This window comes from Numida meleagris, unplaced genomic scaffold (genome assembly GCF_002078875.1).
Source record: "Numida meleagris isolate 19003 breed g44 Domestic line unplaced genomic scaffold, NumMel1.0 unplaced_Scaffold202, whole genome shotgun sequence".
NCBI classification, from domain to species: domain Eukaryota; kingdom Metazoa; phylum Chordata; class Aves; order Galliformes; family Numididae; genus Numida; species Numida meleagris.
In genome coordinates, this window is record NW_018363819.1 from 116,594 (window position 1) to 134,414 (window position 17,821).

The 17,821-nt window shown below is 40.6% G+C and overlaps 1 protein-coding gene across 1 annotated transcript in view; it reads left to right on the top strand.

The window, feature by feature from the left end:
- Nucleotides 1-17,821, top strand: part of CNTNAP2 (contactin associated protein-like 2) — a 435,310-nt gene that overhangs the window by 91,252 nt on the left and 326,237 nt on the right. The window contains exon 3 of the mRNA XM_021382279.1: nucleotides 4,427-4,533. Coding sequence (XP_021237954.1) covers nucleotides 4,427-4,533 — 107 coding nt within the window. The remainder of the gene's footprint in view (nucleotides 1-4,426; nucleotides 4,534-17,821) is intronic.

The window sequence follows — 17,821 nt, forward strand, 5'->3', positions numbered from 1 at the left end:
ATTTCACCCCCATTCTTCTTCATACCTAATTTAAAGCTATGTCAATGAACCTTCCCAATTCCCATTGTAAAACCCCTTTCCATTGGTGGGATAAGCTGTTTCTATTGGTCGCCAGCAGGCCCGGTCTTGTGTAAACCGAGCTGAGGTTGAAAAACCCAAACCCCTGCTGGGCACACCGGGCTCAGAGCCAGGTATTAATCTGTTGACCCATCATGTTTAGTCCCTCATCATTCCCTATAACTGGAGGGATAGAGGAGAACACAACTTGTGCTCGCAAACCCTTGACCATATGCCCTAAGGCTCTGAAGTCCTTTTTCATAGTTCTTAGGGAAGTTCTTCCTATTTCATCACTGCCTACCTGAAACAACAACAGAGGATAATACTCTGAGGGCAGTACTAAGGAAGGAATTTTCTTCCTTTCATCTTTAACCTGGTCTCCTGGGAGGCAGCAAACTCCCTGTGTAGAGCGTCTGGTCTACATATCTGCTCCCTTCAGCACTGAGTAACCAACGACAATGACCCATCTTTTGTTCTTTGTTGAGAAGTTTTTAATGATAAGGGTAGTCCTGCTAGGTTTCAGAGACACCTCCAAGTGGGAAGAACCATCATCTCCACCGCTGTCCAGCTGTCCCTACAGATCTCTGTACCTGTTCTGCAGGGGCAGCTGGGGAGGGAGGGGATTCACAGAGCAGGTGCACCTGCATCGCCAAGCAAGGACCTTTTGCCATTGCCCCCTGCTCCTCAGTTCATTACCGTTGTTATGTCGGGGAGAGTACAGGGGAATCACTGCAGCAGGAGCACTGTCTGCCTGCTGGTTCCCCCCTATTACATGTTTGCAAGACGGTAGGTGGCAACATGCTTCATGCAGGGCCGCAGCTGGCTCCCTAGATCTCAGGGATTATAGGGACTGGCACTATCAATCAATCTCCTGCTCACACTCCCTATTATTCCTCAGCCTCTCCACTTCCTCCTTCAGGTCAACCACATGGCTAAGTAAATCATTTAGCTGGTCACATCTAACACAAGTGCTGTCTCCATCGTCCTGCAAGGGCCAGGCTCAGGCACTCACTGCAGCCGAAAACCTGTGCACAAGCATGTTGTTGTGGGACCTCTGTCTGGGTCTCCTCACTTTTCTTGGCAGTACCCTTCCTTTTATGCATGCATGGGACCTCAGTCTGGGTCCCCACATTTTTCCTGGGAATAGCCTTCCACTGGGGTGCAGCCACTGGCAAACGAGCAAACTCACTAGCACAATCTAGGGCAGTTTCAATGAGACTGGTCAGCTCTGCCCCGTTGCTGGTAGCGCTAGCTCCGCCCTTGCCGCGTTTCTAGCCCATTAAAAGGTGCCCCTGCTCTTGCCACTCACTGCACAGTGAGATAGGAGGCCTCAACACTGTGTTGTCACGAGAACGAGTGGCTTACTGTTTCACTGCGTTTGAATGGCCTCTATGATACGCACACACAAAATCCTCCTCTCTGTCCCTGGTGGGCAGTGACAAGTTGCTGAACTCCCGGAGGCTTTTTCTAAGGCAAGGGGTGTGGATGCAGAGCTGTTGCCCTGGCAACACCCTCGCCATATCAGCTGCTCTCACGAAAGCTGCTGGGCCACTCTGTTAGCTTGGGGCTCCCCGCATAAAGGAACTGTCATGGTCTTATTATTTTCGGTTATTGGTATTCCACATCATAACACCATGTCGTGAATGTACCTGGTTCTCAGAAGAGAAGGACTACTACATTCCCCACGGTACTTTGCTCCTGTGTTACCATTTTCCGGCCAGAGGGAAAAGATAAAAACTTGCAGATCACGAGACCTCATCCCCTTCTCTTTCTGACCATCTCTCGTCCTGGCAGCACCTCGCTCTCCAGATGTCTTATCGTCAGTAGTAGAGTAAGGCCCCCCCTTGATTTGGGGACATTCTCTCTCTGTATTGGATTTATCAGCTTACATTGTAATTATATTGTATTATAGTGTGTTGTTATGTATTCAAATATCTTATTTAGTAAAGTAGTTTGTTTCTCGTCAGATTGTTGCCGCTGTTCTTTGCTCTCAGGGCCATCTCCCTACCCTTTTCCCCTTTCCCCTTTTCCCGGGGCATGGGCCCGTGGGTCCCCCGTCCCATTCATCACGGAACTGGGCCAAACACCCGTAAACTGTTGACAGGAACTGACCAAACCCCCCCTTTACCTCACGTTCAGTCACTGCGGTTCTGGCCAGGACAGCGCCAAAACAGCTAACCTCAGTGATCAAGGGCTACTTCCGGGCTACTGTCAGCGATCAAGGGCTACTTCCAGGCTACAGGGCTACTGTTCCTGTAGGAAAGGTGCTCCAGCCCTCTGAGCATCTTCGTGGCCCTCCTCTAGACCTGCCCCAACAACTCTTTGTCTTTCTTGTGTTCAGGGCTCCAGAACTGGATGCAGTACTCTAGCTGGGGTTTTATGAGAGCGGAGTAGAGGGGTAGAATCACTTCCCTTGACCTGCTGGTCACACTTGTCTTGATGCAACCCAGACTATGGTTGGCCTTCTGGGCTGCAAGCACACACTGCCAGCTCATGTTGAATCTTTCATCAGTTGACACTCCCAAATCCTTCTCGTCAGGGCTATTCTCAAGGCATTCTCCACCCATACTATACCTGTGCTTGGAATTGCCCTGACCCAGGTGCAAGACCTTGCACTTTTGGCCTTCATGAGGTTGGCATGGGCCCACCTCTCAAGCCTGTACAGGTCCCTCTGGATAACATCCCTTCCCTCTAGTGTGTCAACTGCACCACTCACCTTGGTGTTGTCTGCAAACTTGCTGACAATGTACTCGACCTCACTGTCCATGTCACCTATGTTAAATAATGTTGCTAATTTATTGATGTTAAATAACACTGGACCCAACACTGATCCCTGAGGAATGTCCACTCATCACCAGTCTCTGTGTGGACAATAAGCCATTGACCTCCACTCTCTGAGTGCGACTATTCAGTCAATACCTTATCCAGCGAGTGGTGCATCCATCAAATCCATTTTCTTCCAATTCGGCAAGCAGGATGTTGTGGGGGACAGTGTCAAATGCTTTGCACAAGCCCAGGTAGAAAGAATGGCTAGCCTCGAATACTAGAGGCTGAAACATGATGTAAGCAGCCTATAAATCTGAGGTACTTCTTCTGGCATGCATAAAACCAATAATATTTTATAAGGATGAATACACAACGTCGTAGTCCCAAACACATATCATTAAGTAGGTTCTTTTTAGTAGTTGTCACGTATATCACTGCATTTATGTGGAACTACACAGGAAAGAAAAGATGTCCCTGAGTGTTATTTAACAATGTTGATAGCTATCACAGGACTATAATGAACTACAGACCCTTCCTTTGTAATGTATTTCAGAAAATAATTTCATTTGTTTCTCTAATAGGCAGTTTCCTGATTTTTGTTTTTAAGGTTGCAATGGAAATGTATAATTTGCAAATTATATTTAGCCACCTCAACATGGAAAGTTTTTTTTTTTATTTCTTGATTAAAAGATACAGAACTTGTACTAAGTCTGACTGTAAGTCATTTAATAAAGGAAAAATAAATTACGTGAAATGATTTTGCAGACCTCTGTCTAAAAAAAAAAGAAATTTGATAGTTTCAACAGTGAAAGTACATATTACTTCCCACTTCTTTTACTATCTTTGACAGAAAAAAAAAAAAACAACTAGTCAAACTTACATTTTTGATGTCATAGATAATATTTCAAACAGTAAGTATATGTTTTGCTATGACTGTCTTTTGGCATACGACTTTGTCTTCTACATTCTTTCCACACTCCAGGAACAGCATCGAGGAGAAGAAAAGCAAATGGATAGGATAAAGGAGAGTAAAACTTGTCACGAATCCCTGTGAGGAAAAACCAATTGTACCATTAGTTCTGAAGACTTTGTTTTCATAATACTGATGACCACTTTGTTTTAGTAATGCAACATTAATAAGTTCCTTACTATCCAGCAGACAATCTGCCTCACTGTATCCCATTGCTGGCAACAGAATGATCAACAGAAAATCACTGGCAATCTTTCCTTACTTTCAGTCATTTGTGGGGCTGGAGTCCGTGAGGCATGATGCTACCAGCACAGAAGAAGGAAATGTGCCTTGTGATGTTCATTTTGTTTTGACAGCCAAGCACCAGCCATGCTTAGCTTAGAACATTAATTCATGATGAGAGATTGCATTCCACCTTTATTACCATTTATTGTACAGGGGTTTCAGATGAGTCAACTATAATGCACTTGTGTGTTTGGATACAAATTCTGTTGTTATGTACAAAATAACAGGGATTAATTACCAGGCAAGGACTTGATATAATACTTGGGCAGCTCCCAGTTTAGCCAAGTGTAAATCTTGATGCTCATTTAGTTGTTTTTCTCTTTCTCTCTTTGTATCTCATCCTGACAGGTGTGTGCCCAATCACTGTGAACACGGTGGCAAATGCACCCAGACGTGGGACAGCTTCAAGTGCACTTGTGATGGAACTGGATACAGCGGGACAACTTGTCATAACTGTAAGCCATCCTGCCATTTCAAAACTGTTACTGAGTATGGAAGACACTGATGACTTTTAGTTGAGATTAAAAACTACGTCTCCCTCTCTGCTTGCTAAAGATCCTATAACCTGTTTTTTTGTAAGGAGAAGTTCAGTTAAACCTGTCCATCTTGTCTCCCTAGGGCAGCATTTATGTAGCACTATTCTTTACCATGCATGGAACTAAAGCAGCACTGCTTTCTTAGCTGAGTATCCTGACCAAAAACGTTCTCAGTTTCATATGGACACTGTGGTTATTACCAAGGGTTTTGAATATACAGAATTTAGAATAAGGTAGCATTTTGATGAAACAGATCAAAAACTGTGTATGTTTCTTTCTGGAAGTATTATATTCATAGAGTTTTTACTGTTCTAGTATACTCATCTAGAAAAAAAAATTATGATCCCTGGGCAAGTGATAAGCTGTTAAGAAGTTTAACTGGAGAAATGTAGGGATGGAAGCTTATTTAATTAATTATACGTTATTTAGTAAGTCTTTGAAAACAAGTGTATTCGGTTAGAGGAAAATGTGTCATGCTGAATCTAACATCCTGACAGAGGCAAGATTCCTGCAGCTGCATACATTCCCAGTAGGGGCATGCACACACAGCACATGTGTGCCACATATGTGACATGTTGCACAAGTCATAGAGCAATCATTTTAATACAGCAGCATTGTCTGATTGGGATAGAGATTCACTAGGGGAAATGTGAGGAAGACCTGGGCAGTTTACAAATATGTGGTTGATTCCTGCACTGACTGGGCTCAGGCAGTCCACTCTGTAGCTGGCCTTGCTGGCACCTGGACCCTGGATAGCCTTTCAGGCTATCATTTGGGCTCTCCTTCCTGCTGATGACTTCCTTTGCTCCTTTTTAGGAGGGTAGATAACTTATTAACATATAACCTAGCAAGTCTAGCTTTCCTTCTTGAATCACAAAGGAAAGCAACAAGGACAAATGGCTGACATAAATTCTTAAAACAGTCATTAAAAAGGAAAGAACTAATGGAGCCGTGAGTATTTACCTTCATAGGATTTTCACTTGCATTTTAGGGATAAACCGTAATAAGGCAAGTAGAGGGCACTGCTAGTCTGCAATATCAGAAGAGGAATTTGGAGTCTATTGAGCTGTATTTAGCTATAGGATGTATAAAGCATATGGGATTACATTGTCCATGTCATTCGCAGTTGCGTTTTTCAACCTTTACTTTTTAATTCAGCTGAAGTTTCTAACTTAGATGGCTAAGTTTTTGTTTTGTTTATATTCCAAGAACCACTTTTTAGTTTTAAACTTGTGTTGCTATATTTTTAGAAGTATTCTTTCCTATAAAAAAGGAATGAGCAGAAAGTTATTCAGAGGATGTCCTATCAGAATGTGTGAAGTCATGTGACTTTCTAGAGTTCCAATTTAATGGCACCAAAATCAGTGAAAAACAAAAAATACTAAGTTGAAGAATAGACCTACACAACCTTTACTTTGCCCTTACAGAGAAAGCAATAGTTCTCAGTAATTAAAAAAGCATATTCCTACTACGTTCTAAGTATTAGAGCTGCAAATAATATGGAGATTAGCTGAAGTTTGCTAAAGGTTGTAGATAGCTTTAGAAAGCCCTAAGCTTTGCGGCCTCATCTCTTCTACAGCTATACTGACCCAATCTGTCCTTTCCTACTTGTGCAATGTGTATCTGTACTTGAATCTGTATAGTGTTACCTTTCAGTTTCTTATGAGATTTCTGATGCTTTGAAAAAGAGGTCTAGGAGGAGAAAGGAAGTGGAGATGATAATTGGTATAGGGTACAAACTAACTGAAATTAATTTTGAACACGATTATGAGTTGTGTGAAAAAGCTATAAAATCTAGATAGCCTGACTCTATGGAGTAGGAAATTGTTCAATTATAGGTAGCACTACCAGTGTCAGTTCAGTATTATTTTACTGAAAACCATTTGTTTTGTAGCATAATCTTATATTTATTCTCTGCAGAATAATGTTTATTTTCTCAGTGTTTCCAGTGTTTTAGTAGTTTTCAGTAGTTTTTTAGGTTTCTTTCAAGCTGAAATTCAAAAACAAACTCAAGACATGACCTCCCTAAAGTGAAAGAGAAAAATGTTTGCATGAATACCTTGTGAATCAAAATGTCTTTTTCTTCATGCATATTTACGTAATACACATAGGCTGATCCAAAATAACACCTCTTGTTTACTTCCTTGGAAAATGCAAATGATATAAAGAGGACAGTAACATTATTTGGTAGAGGAAATTCTGAGCTACAGAACACTGTTTTCTAATAGTTAACACCATTAGCTGTGCATTTTTTCAGCAATGAACAAGAGCCTTCATGTTGCAGATCTCAAGGTCTGTGTCCATTGTCTTGTTATTTGTCAGAGGCTTAAGCTACAATTTGTAGTAAAAGATCTCTAATCCTTAAGAATTTCTCTTTTCTAGGATCCCCAAACTTTAATATATTTATTAAATGTAAAAACATTTATTAATATATTTAACAATCATGACTAATAGAAATGAAATTTCTATTGAAGCAATAAGCTTTATTGCATCTTTTACATTTTAATATCTGCCTAATATAGCCTAACCAAGGTTGCCCTAACATGCAGAGTTCTTAGACAAACATTTTTCCAGAATATATTGGAAAATATTTCCTAGAGCCATTAAGAACTGGAGCTCATTTTCCTCATTATTTCTCCCCATCTCCATCATGTTCTTCTTATAAGACTGCACTGCTGCATCTTGTGCATGCAATACATCTGGCTTTAGCCTGTAAGATTCCTCCTGCTTTTTACAGCTTATTTAAAACAGTATAAATTTAAAAATTTTATGTTCGTTCAGGTTTTTTAATCAAGATTCTTTATCTTAATTTTTTAATATATATGTTAATACAGTCTTTCTCTTGTAGCGACACGTGAAAGAAACACAGTAAAAGATTTACTGATAGTTTACTATGACTACAATGAATCAATACACCATCCCGCGCTAACTTTCTCAGATTCTAGGAAAACATTTAATAAGAATAATAAACATAATGGTGTTCTTTTAGTTATCTCCAGTAGTTAAAAGTCCAATTTGCAGTTAAGATTAATTTTAATTATATTTGTATTTACTCATGAGGGACTAAATGTCTGTGTTTGAAATTCAGCCTTCAAACAAACGTTGTCCTCATTTTTACCAGTGTACCACCTCCACACTTCAATTGCATATCATTATTGGCCTGAAGACACACCAAGTACAGATGACCCTCCATATCAAAGCAATTTCCAACTTCTTCTCTGCAGGTTATTTAAAACCAACCATTTAAACATTTGCCTTTTCATGTGAGAGAAAGTTCACATTCTGTTTAGAGTGTAGACTGAAAATCCTTATGTGTTTTTGAACAGCTTGCTGAAGAGTCAGTTTGCGGTGGGGAATAGCTTTTGTTCTCTACCAGATGCAAGTAGTGTTTGTACAAATAATCTGGTGAAAAATGAAACACTGCAACCCACCGTAAAACCTCACATTCAGCTCTACTTCTGTCATTTCCTGAGAACTCATTAATATCTGTGTTGGTTTTATTGCAGCTAGACTAACACTTAGTCCAGTCATTACTGAGCCTTGTTAGTTTTACAAAGAAAAGCAGATCTTAACAACAATTAAAATCTATCTTGAAACAGCAAATAAAAGTATGTTGCTTCCTTCTTAGTTCTCTTTTCTTGTTACTTAGATAATGGTAAGATGATGAGTGATCCCGATTAATCTACATTTCATTCATTTCGTTAGGAAGTCCAGGTATTAAAAAGGCTTCATCTGAGACTGACGGGGGTTGCAGGTGTTGTGCCTCAGAGAATTATTTTTAACCAGATGAGTATATGTCTGTGATTTGTGCATCTCTGTCAATGACTCTTACTGCTCTCTATAGACTGCTTTCAGCATTCGTATGTTCAAAGAGTTCCTCAGAAGTTTTTAAAAGGTTCTTGTGTAATTTTCTTCTTCTACATTTTCCAATGTTACATCCAAGTTTTGATGTACAGTGTAAAATCTAAAGTAAAATATTCAGAAAAGATTTATGACTTGTGTCGTATCAGGCTAACTGAGAAACTATGGGGACTTTTAATGTTATTAATTAATAGAGGTGCTTTAAAACATCTAGAGGGAAAAAAATGTCTAGTACGACAGGGTTATGCTACCAGTAGTAGTGAAATGACAATTCTGATGATTGAAATTTAATTCTCAACCGTTATGATGTGTGGAAAAAAGACAATATATTTTTTAAATAGGTTATAAATTTGCTTTAATTACAACTTTGATAATTTAATTTAAGTTGATGTGCACGTTATATCTGAATGGATTTAGAATTGTGTTCCTAGCCTACTCAAACTTTAAGACCAATATAAATTATACTTTTAACATTTAAATATTATGTTGCCTTTGTTTGTGTGAGGTTTTATGGAATCCCTTCTGCATAATCCTTCTGAGCTGTCCTGATTTCAGTCAAAACGGTGTTACTAGCACACCAGTGTTTTGGTTGTTGCTGAGAGACATCTGGGACTGGGAGCTGAAGAGCCACTGCCATGATGACACAGCAGCAGGGAATGAGGTGAACAGCAAGCTTGATTTGGGCAAGGGATTATTCCATACTATATGATATCACAAGAAGGTCAGAAGGTTGTGGGGAGTTAGCTGGGCGCAAGCTGCTGCACAAGGATTGGCTTGTCATCAGTCAGTAAGACCTTGTGTTGCTAACAGAGTGGTGGTTGGCAGGCAATTGCACTGTTAGCTGGATTTTGGCAAGTATTTGCATTATGGCAGTGTTATCATTGCATTTTTGATTCCATTTTCTGCTTTTGTCTTAATAAATAGTTTTGAGCTCAAACAAGTTTTACTTTGTTTCCAACTGTCTCCCTTATTCCACATGAAAGGGGGAGTGAGTGAAAGGCTGTGTGCTGCTAAGCTACTGCCAAGTTAAAATATAACGAGTTTAAATATGTAAGCATATATCTCATGATTTTCTCTATTGAGAAACTGTAGAAGAGCCACATCTACTTTTGTGCTAAGAAAATGTAGTCTGTGAGACATTCTTGTGCAAGAGTACTCTGTACAGAAAGAGCGCTGCCTTTTAATATATTTCAAGTGAAAGATGCAGACTGATAATAAATATCCTATATTCTGAGAAAACGTGGCACAAAATGGCCTCTTCTTCAGTTGTCCCATGGAGATTTCTGCAGCAATGAACTATCAAATCGAATTTTCAGAAAGTTTACCAGTGAAACTTGACGCTTTACTCACCATCATCTTGTATGAACAAATCTTAGATTCCAATACTGAGCCATTAGCGGAACGCAACACTGCAAATTGCCTAAGCAGCAATTTATTTCTCTTCTTGAAGAAAAATATTGGAGTAATATACTTGTCACCAAATAAGAAAGGATGAGGGATAAGCAGAGGCCTTTAATGCCTTTTTATTTGTCTCGGACTTAAATTGTAGCGACAGATTATGAGCACCTTGATCCCCAGAGTTGGAGAACCATGACTAGGGGAGCAATTACTTTCTGTCTGTGTTCTTCAAAATTTTAAGGGATCAGTTTCTCAGCTGGATGTTCATAAGTACATTGCGCCTGATTACACTCACTGCAAAGTACTTTAGGAAGTTAGCACATGTCATAGCTGGACTTCTCTCAAAAATTCATCACAATTCTTGGGAATCTGGGAAGTCTCTGCTGACTGGAATCATCTACAATGAGGGCATGAGAGAAGACTCAGGAAACCAGAGAACTCTGAGATTAACCTCAGTGTCTGCAAAAGTTATGGAGAAGACTGTCCGAGGGGATATGGAAGGGAAGCTAAAGAACAAAGCTAGTATCAGATATAGTCAGCACGGGAAAATATTCAACGGAAAGTCTCACCTTAGCAATTTTATCTCCTTCTAAGAAGGCCACCTGCTTGGTTCAAGAAGGAAAGGTGGTGGATGGAATCTTTCCGGATGTTAGTAAGGCCCTTGATACCACGTTTCACTATCCTTCCGGACAAACTGTCCATCTATGAAATGCTACTCTGCTACTCTGGGTTATGAATTGGCCAAATAGTAGACCTCAAAAGTCTAAAGTGAGTGGGGCTACAACTGTCTGGAGGGCAGAAAGAAGTGGTGTTCCCCAGGGCTTGATTCTAGAGCCAGATTTGTTTACAGTACTAAACTGGGAGCTGATGTTGACTTCTTGGAGAGAGGAGAGGCCTTGCAGAGGGATATAGATATATTGGAGCACTGGGTGATCAGGAATGGCATGAAGTTCAACAAAAAAAAATTGTGGATGCTGCACCTGGGAGAGAGTAATGCTGAACACAGGCAAGGACTGGGAACCAAGTGGCTGGAGAGTGGCTCAGCAGAAAGGGACCTGGGTGTGCTGGTGACAGCAGGCACAGCAAGAGCCAGCAGTGTGCCCTAGCAAACAAGAAGGCAAACCACTTTTGGTGGCTATTCTGGCCACACTATTTATGATGCAGGCCAGGCTGCCATCTGGGCACACTGCTGCCTCATGCTCAGCCAGTGATCAACCAGCACCTCCAGACCCTTTTCTTCTGGACAGCCTTAAAGTCACTCTTCCCTAGGTTTCTGTTGTTTCATGGGGTTGTACAACATCTGACACTTATCCTTGTTGAATGTCATGTGACTGAATTTAGCCCATCAATTGTCTTAACCAGATTCCTCTGAAGAGCCTTTCTAGTCTTAAATAGATCAACTTTGGTATTATCTGGGAATTTGGTGAGGACGCATTCAATCCTCTCACGTAGATCATTGATTAAAATGCTGAACAAAGCTGGTCCCAGTGCTGAGCCTTGGGAATGCCTGTCGTGATCAGCCATCAACTGGACAGAACTCGATACACTGTGACACTGTGGATTGACCATCCAGGCAATTATTCACCCCTTGAACTGTACACCTGTCCAACTCATGAGCAGCCATATTCTCCAGGAGAATACTGACTTATAAAATCAGGGTAGATGACATCCAGAGCCTTTCTTTTATCTACTAAGCATTTATTCTTGCTATAAAAAGAGATCACGTTATTCAGGCAGAATCTGCCTTTCATAAATCCATGCTTCATGTACTCACAGAATCACAGAATGTAAAGGCTGGTAGGAAACCTAGAGGTCATCTAGTCCAATTCCCAGCTCAAGCGGGGGACACCCAGAGCAGGCTACCCAGGTCCGCATCCAGGAAGCTTTTCAAGGTCTCCAAGGTGGAGGCTCCACAGTACCTCTGGGCAACCTGTGCCTGTGCTCTGTCACTCACACAACTCATAAGTGCTCCCTGGTGTTCAGAGGGAACATTCTGTGCCCCAGTTTGTGCCCATTATCTCTTGTGCTGTCACAGAACATCACTGAAAAGAGTCTTGGCTCCATCTTCACTGCTCTTTCCCTTCAGAGGTTTATGAACATTGATGAAATTCCTCTAAACTTTGTCTTCACCGTTCTGAATAGTCCCACCTCCTTTAGCCTCTGCTAATAGGACTCAAGTCCCTTAATCATTCTGGTGGTATTCCACTGGACTCTTTCCAGTATGTTTCATCTGTTAAGAGGAGCTCAGAACTGGACACAACACTCTAGGAGCAACCTCACCAATGCTGAGTAGAGTGGAAAGATAGCTTCTGCTGGCAATACTTTGCCTAACACAGCTAAGAATACTGTTAGATTTCTTAGCACCGAGGATCTATCTACCCCTGGGTCCTTTTGTACAGAGCTTCCTTCCAGCTGGTTGGTCCCCAGCATGTTCTGATGCCAGGGGCTGTTCCTCCCTAGGTGCAGGACTCTGCATTTCCCCTTGTGGAACTTGATAACAATTTTATTAGCCCACCCCTCGAGCTGATGGAGATCCTTTTGGATGACAGCACAAACCTCTGGTGAGTAAGCCACTCCCTGTTTTCACATCGTCTGTGAATTTATTGACAGCGCGCACTACCCCATCATCCATATCATTAATTAGATGTTAAAAAGGGCTAGGCTCAGAACTGACCCTGAGATATTCCCCTCACTACTGGCCTCCAACTAGACTTTACACCACGGACCACTCTTCTCTGGGTCTGGCCACTTAGCTAATCTTTGATACATCTCATCAATGGCTTCTCTATGAGGATATTATGTGTGACAGTGTCAAAGGGCTCAGGAAGACAATATGCACTGCTCCCCATCCATCACGCCAGTAATTTGATGTAGATGTTTGTGAAATTGTTCAGGCATGACTTCCTCTTTGAGAATCCGTACTGAATAATTCTAATTATTTTCTTCTACCTCATGTAACTGGTATTTTTTTCCCCAGGATTAGCTGCATTGTCACTTTCCCTAGAATCAAGTTGAGACTGACTGGTTTATAGTTCTCTGGTTCCCCCTTCTTACCCTTCTTGAAGATGAGAGTGATGTTTTCCTGTCTTTGGACACTTCTCTCACTTGGCACAATTCAGCAAAGACTGTATATAGTAGTCTTACGTCATGGTTTTGATTTTCGGTTATTGGTATTCCACATCATAACATCATGTCATGAATGTACCTGGTTCTCAGAAGAGAAGGACTACTACATTCCCCACGGTACTTTGCTCCTCTGTTAACATTTTCCGGCCAGAGGGAAAAGATAAAAACTTGCAGATCTTGAGACCTCATCCCCGTCTCTTTCCGCCCATCTCTCGTCTTGGTAGCACCTTGCTCTCCAGCCATCTTATCGTCGGTAGTAGAGTAAGGCCTACCTTGATTTTGGGACATTCTCTCTCTCTGTATTGGATTTATCAGCTTAAATTGTAATTATATTGTATTAAAGTGTGTTGTTTTGCATTCCAATATCTTATTTAGTAAATTAGTTTGTTTCTCCTCAGATTGTTGCCGCTGTTTGCTCTCAGGCCCATTTCCCTTCCCTTTTTTGCCTTTTCCCTTTTCCCGGGGTGTGGGTCCATGGGTCCATGGGTACCATTCGTCACGGAACTGGGCCAAATGCCAATAAACCATTGACACCTTACAATCACATCTCCCAGATCCCTCAACACTTATGGTTGCATCCCATCATGGATCATGGAGTTATTTATGTCCAGTTTGCTCAAGTAGTTCCTGCCTGATCCTTTTCCATCAAAGATACTTAGCCCTTTCTCCAGCCATTCAGCTTAGGATCTGGAATACCTGAAGATCCATCTTGGAAGTAAACACTAAAACAAAGAAGGCATTCAGTTCCTCAGCATTTTCACCGTCTCAGGAAACTTAAGTCTGCCATTTCCTTCAGGAGAGGGACTGCATTTTCCCTAGTCTGTCTTTCTGTCACTGCGGTACCTGTAGAAACTCTTCCTTTCTGTGTTTGGGTTTGTCCAGGAGATTTTTGTTCATCCATTCAGCCCTTCTGGTGTTCGTACCTGACCTCCTCTTGGGTAGGATTCGTTGCTCGTGAGAGTAGAGGTAATCCCTGAGTCCTAACAAACTTCCTTGAACCCTTCTTCTCCCCAGGGATCTATCCCGTTGTACTGTATGAAGCAGATCACTTATGAGGCCATTGTCTGCTCTCCTGAAGCCCAGGATGGTAAGCTTGCTGTGCACTAAATATCGCCCTAAATATCTTGAACTCCACCATTTCATGATAACTGCAACCAAGGCTGACTTTGACCAAACAAGACTCTCTTTGTAGGTGAGAATGAAGTGTAGCATAGCACCTCTCCTTGTTGGCTTCTCTGTTACTTGAGCAAGGAAGATATCATCAGTTCATTCCATGAATCTCCTGGATAGCTCATGCCCTTCTGTGTTGAATCTCCAATAGATATTTTTGGAGCAACCCTTGTATTTATGAAATGAGTTTGTTGTGTCCCCCTGTCCCATCTTTCTGTTTAAGATTTTAGCCCCTTAAAGGGATTTAAGAGCTGAAATCTGCTTGAGTAATATAAATCCCAGCACCTTGTAGATCATAGTATTTTCCTGTGAATTTGAAAGTGATGGAGAGGTATAGCTGGCCTTCATGGATCTGATTCCTACTTCTGTCACTTTTATGATCTTTTAATTTTAACGATTCAAGTGAATGTAAACCTATCCTGTGCTCCCATAAGGCTGAAGAGGTGTATTCCTTCATAAGCAACAACATAAAATAGTCTATCCCCTGTAGCAACCACATTAACTGCCAGAAAAAAAAAATACAACAACATATAGTAACATGTTCATTTTGCTACAGAGTGCATACTGTCAAGATAGGTCTCTCATTTATAATTAGTTTTATACATATAAAAGCAAGCTATTTCATAGCCCTAAAAGGGAAATTGCCTTTTTTTAAAGTGATGAAAAACCTTCAGTTCACTAAAGTTCTGCTGGAATGATATGGTAACAGCATGTACCTAGATTTATAGCAACTTAGGGTTGCTAAGTCCTTTTTATCTTTCAGTTATTATGCTTTCTAGAGATAGACAACAGCAGTGCTAGCAGCTGTGTAAGCTATTTGGGATAACTCTTGATCTTTGTATCAGTCAAAAAAATATAACTGGATTAAGAACATCTGTTTCCCGCCATGAAAAACAAACAAAAAAACTAAGAGAAGTTGCCTTTTTCCATCTTTTGGCTAACAATCTGGAGCTGGAAAAAAATATTCCGTAAACTGGGTTTCTGAACCGTTTACTTTTCTACAGCTATTGAAATATGAAATTCAAAAACTAGGAAAGAAATATCTCCCCTTAACTGTTCATGTAAGCATTTCTTCTGAAGTGGAATAGAACTCATGAGGAAATGTATCAATAAAAATGTAGAATTCTACATGGTTGTAAAGTGTTTTTGTGAGTTTTTGTATTACTCCTAAATTATTCCCCTATACTCTGCTTCCCTCACTTAATTTTTGTAAGAAGAGAGACTTCTCCCATAAAGTCATGTTCAAGCCCATTGCTGTGGCATAGCAAATGGTGATCTTCAAAATATGTTCGTAGTAGATTTTGTCAGATGATTAAATTACTAGCTTTTCTGCCAATGCCACCACAGTTAAAGAAGCTTCGTCTTTTATACTAATAGGTTAAATTTCATTTTTCTTTTTTTTCTGTTGTTACTTCTTCGTACTTTGTATTAGAACGCAGGTAGCACCTTTCAAATTAGAAAGATGTCGATTTGGTCACCTCAGTTTTATCGGTATTATTCAGGTGGTTAAACTTCTAAAAGAATATAACATCTTTTTGCCACTCTTTCTATTTTTTTTTTATTTTCTTCGGTACTTTTCTCTTGACCCTTAGAGTTCTGATCATTGTTCTGTTGTGAACACGTTTTCATCTCTCATTGCTCTAAGACAGTTTTTGATGTGATGTGAGAGAATGTCAAGTTGAGTGAGAAAGCCATTTGTTGAAGTTTTTTTCATCCTATTCTTTCCAGAAAGAATATAACTAATCTTTTCTTTTAATACTTGAATGCATTGTGCTAGAAATTGCTCATCTGGCCATCAGGGCAGATGTAGGGAGTTTTACCTTTAGCTTGAAATATTTTGATGTTTTGATGTATTCTGAATTTCCATAGGAGTATGTTGTGGTTTTGGACCAACTACCAAGAAAGCAAATACACTGTTTTCTACATGTTGATTTTACTGGCTTGAAGAACAGAAATCTGTTGCCCCCGTGTGTTTTGGTTTTTTGGTTATTTATTTTTTTCTTTTTTTTTCTATCTTTCAGAAGAAATCATCATTATAAGACCTGTCCATCTCCTTGTTCCTATCTCTCTAGCCATTTTTCCTTATTTACACATTTACTCTATAGAATCGTAGAATCATAGAATTTTTCAGGTTGGAAAAGACCTTCGAGATCATCAAGTCCATTTGCAACCTAACCACACTACCCTAACAACCCACCACTAAATCATGTCCCCAAGCACCACATCCAAATGGTTTTTAAACACATTCAGGGATGGTGACTCAACCACCTCCCTGGGGAGCCTGTTCTAAGTGCTTCACAACTCTTTCTGTAAAGAAGTTCTTCCTGATATCCAACCTAAACATCCCCTGGCTCAGCTTGAGGGCATTTCCCCTTGTTCCGTCACCTGTCACCAGTGAGAAGGGACTGTGTTGCTCCAATTTATAGGAGGGAAAGGAGGTTCTTTTAAGATACGTATTCCTGATGGCGAGATTAAAACACAACGGGTCAAATGTTAGCCCAATGGGTTTATTACAAACCCTAGTTGCTTAGGGAGAAGGGGAAGGGAAGATGGGCAATAGAAAAGAGACAGGAAATAAAAGCAAGGAGTTCTTGGTAGAAAGCAAGAGAGATAGTCACCTCCACATTTCCAGCATGGTTCATATTTCAGACCTTGATCTTCATTGGCGATGGGTCATTGGGGTATGTTGTTCTGCTGATGATGATGACAACAACAGTACAAAGTTATTTATAGATCCAAAGTGGTCGAGTCAACTCCTTTCAGAGTGACAGCTTCTAGCTTTTGGATCTCAGCAGGAACTCCTTTTGTTCTCATTTTCTGGGCCTTGCCAGCAGATAAGATGGAGCAGGGAGGTGCCCACTTGTATCTTGCCTTCACAGGATAGAATGGTATCATCCCCAGTGTCCTGTACCAAGCTGGAGTTATTTGCACAGGCCAGATCTTTTGCCAGTAAACCTTCCCCTCCAAAGCCAAAGAGCTCCAAAGAAATGCTTTCAAATTGTCCACAAAGTGATGCTGACTGTCAGACGACAACAACCACCTCTCAGCTCCTAGATAAGTCAGAGTCTTATCACAAGATATGCCTCAGAAAGCAAGCTTTGAGCCAATAAAAAAGAAGGGTTCAGACAGAGACCAACCCCGCTCTCACTGCAGTAACCTTTGAGGTATTTGAAGAGAGTAATAAGGTCTCTCCTTATTGAAGTCTTGCATTTTGCTGACTTGTCCTTTACTAGATCTATTGATTGTTTTTGATTCTTTATAGTAACCTTTACCAATTTTCTGATTTAAGGTTTTTGTCTTGATTCTGTCAAGGTCTTTTCTTTGCTATATTCTACTTTCATTTTCCTATGGGACTTAATGAACTTGAATGACTTCTAAACCTATGACTTGTTAAATGTTTATCCTTTCAACAATTATAGGTATTCTTTTGCTTCATAGATCTTCTATTTTTACCTGTTACATATTTCATTGATCCTTTTTGCAGCATTTCAAAAGATCGTTTAAAGGAAATATTGAATTTCCTGAGACACCTTTCCTTCTACATCCTTCTTTGACATCTTGTTATCATGTCTTACTCCATTCCCTTCAAAGCTATCTTGCCTACCTGAGGCTTTCCAGTTCTCTGCTGTAAAATTACTGGCTACAATTAGCC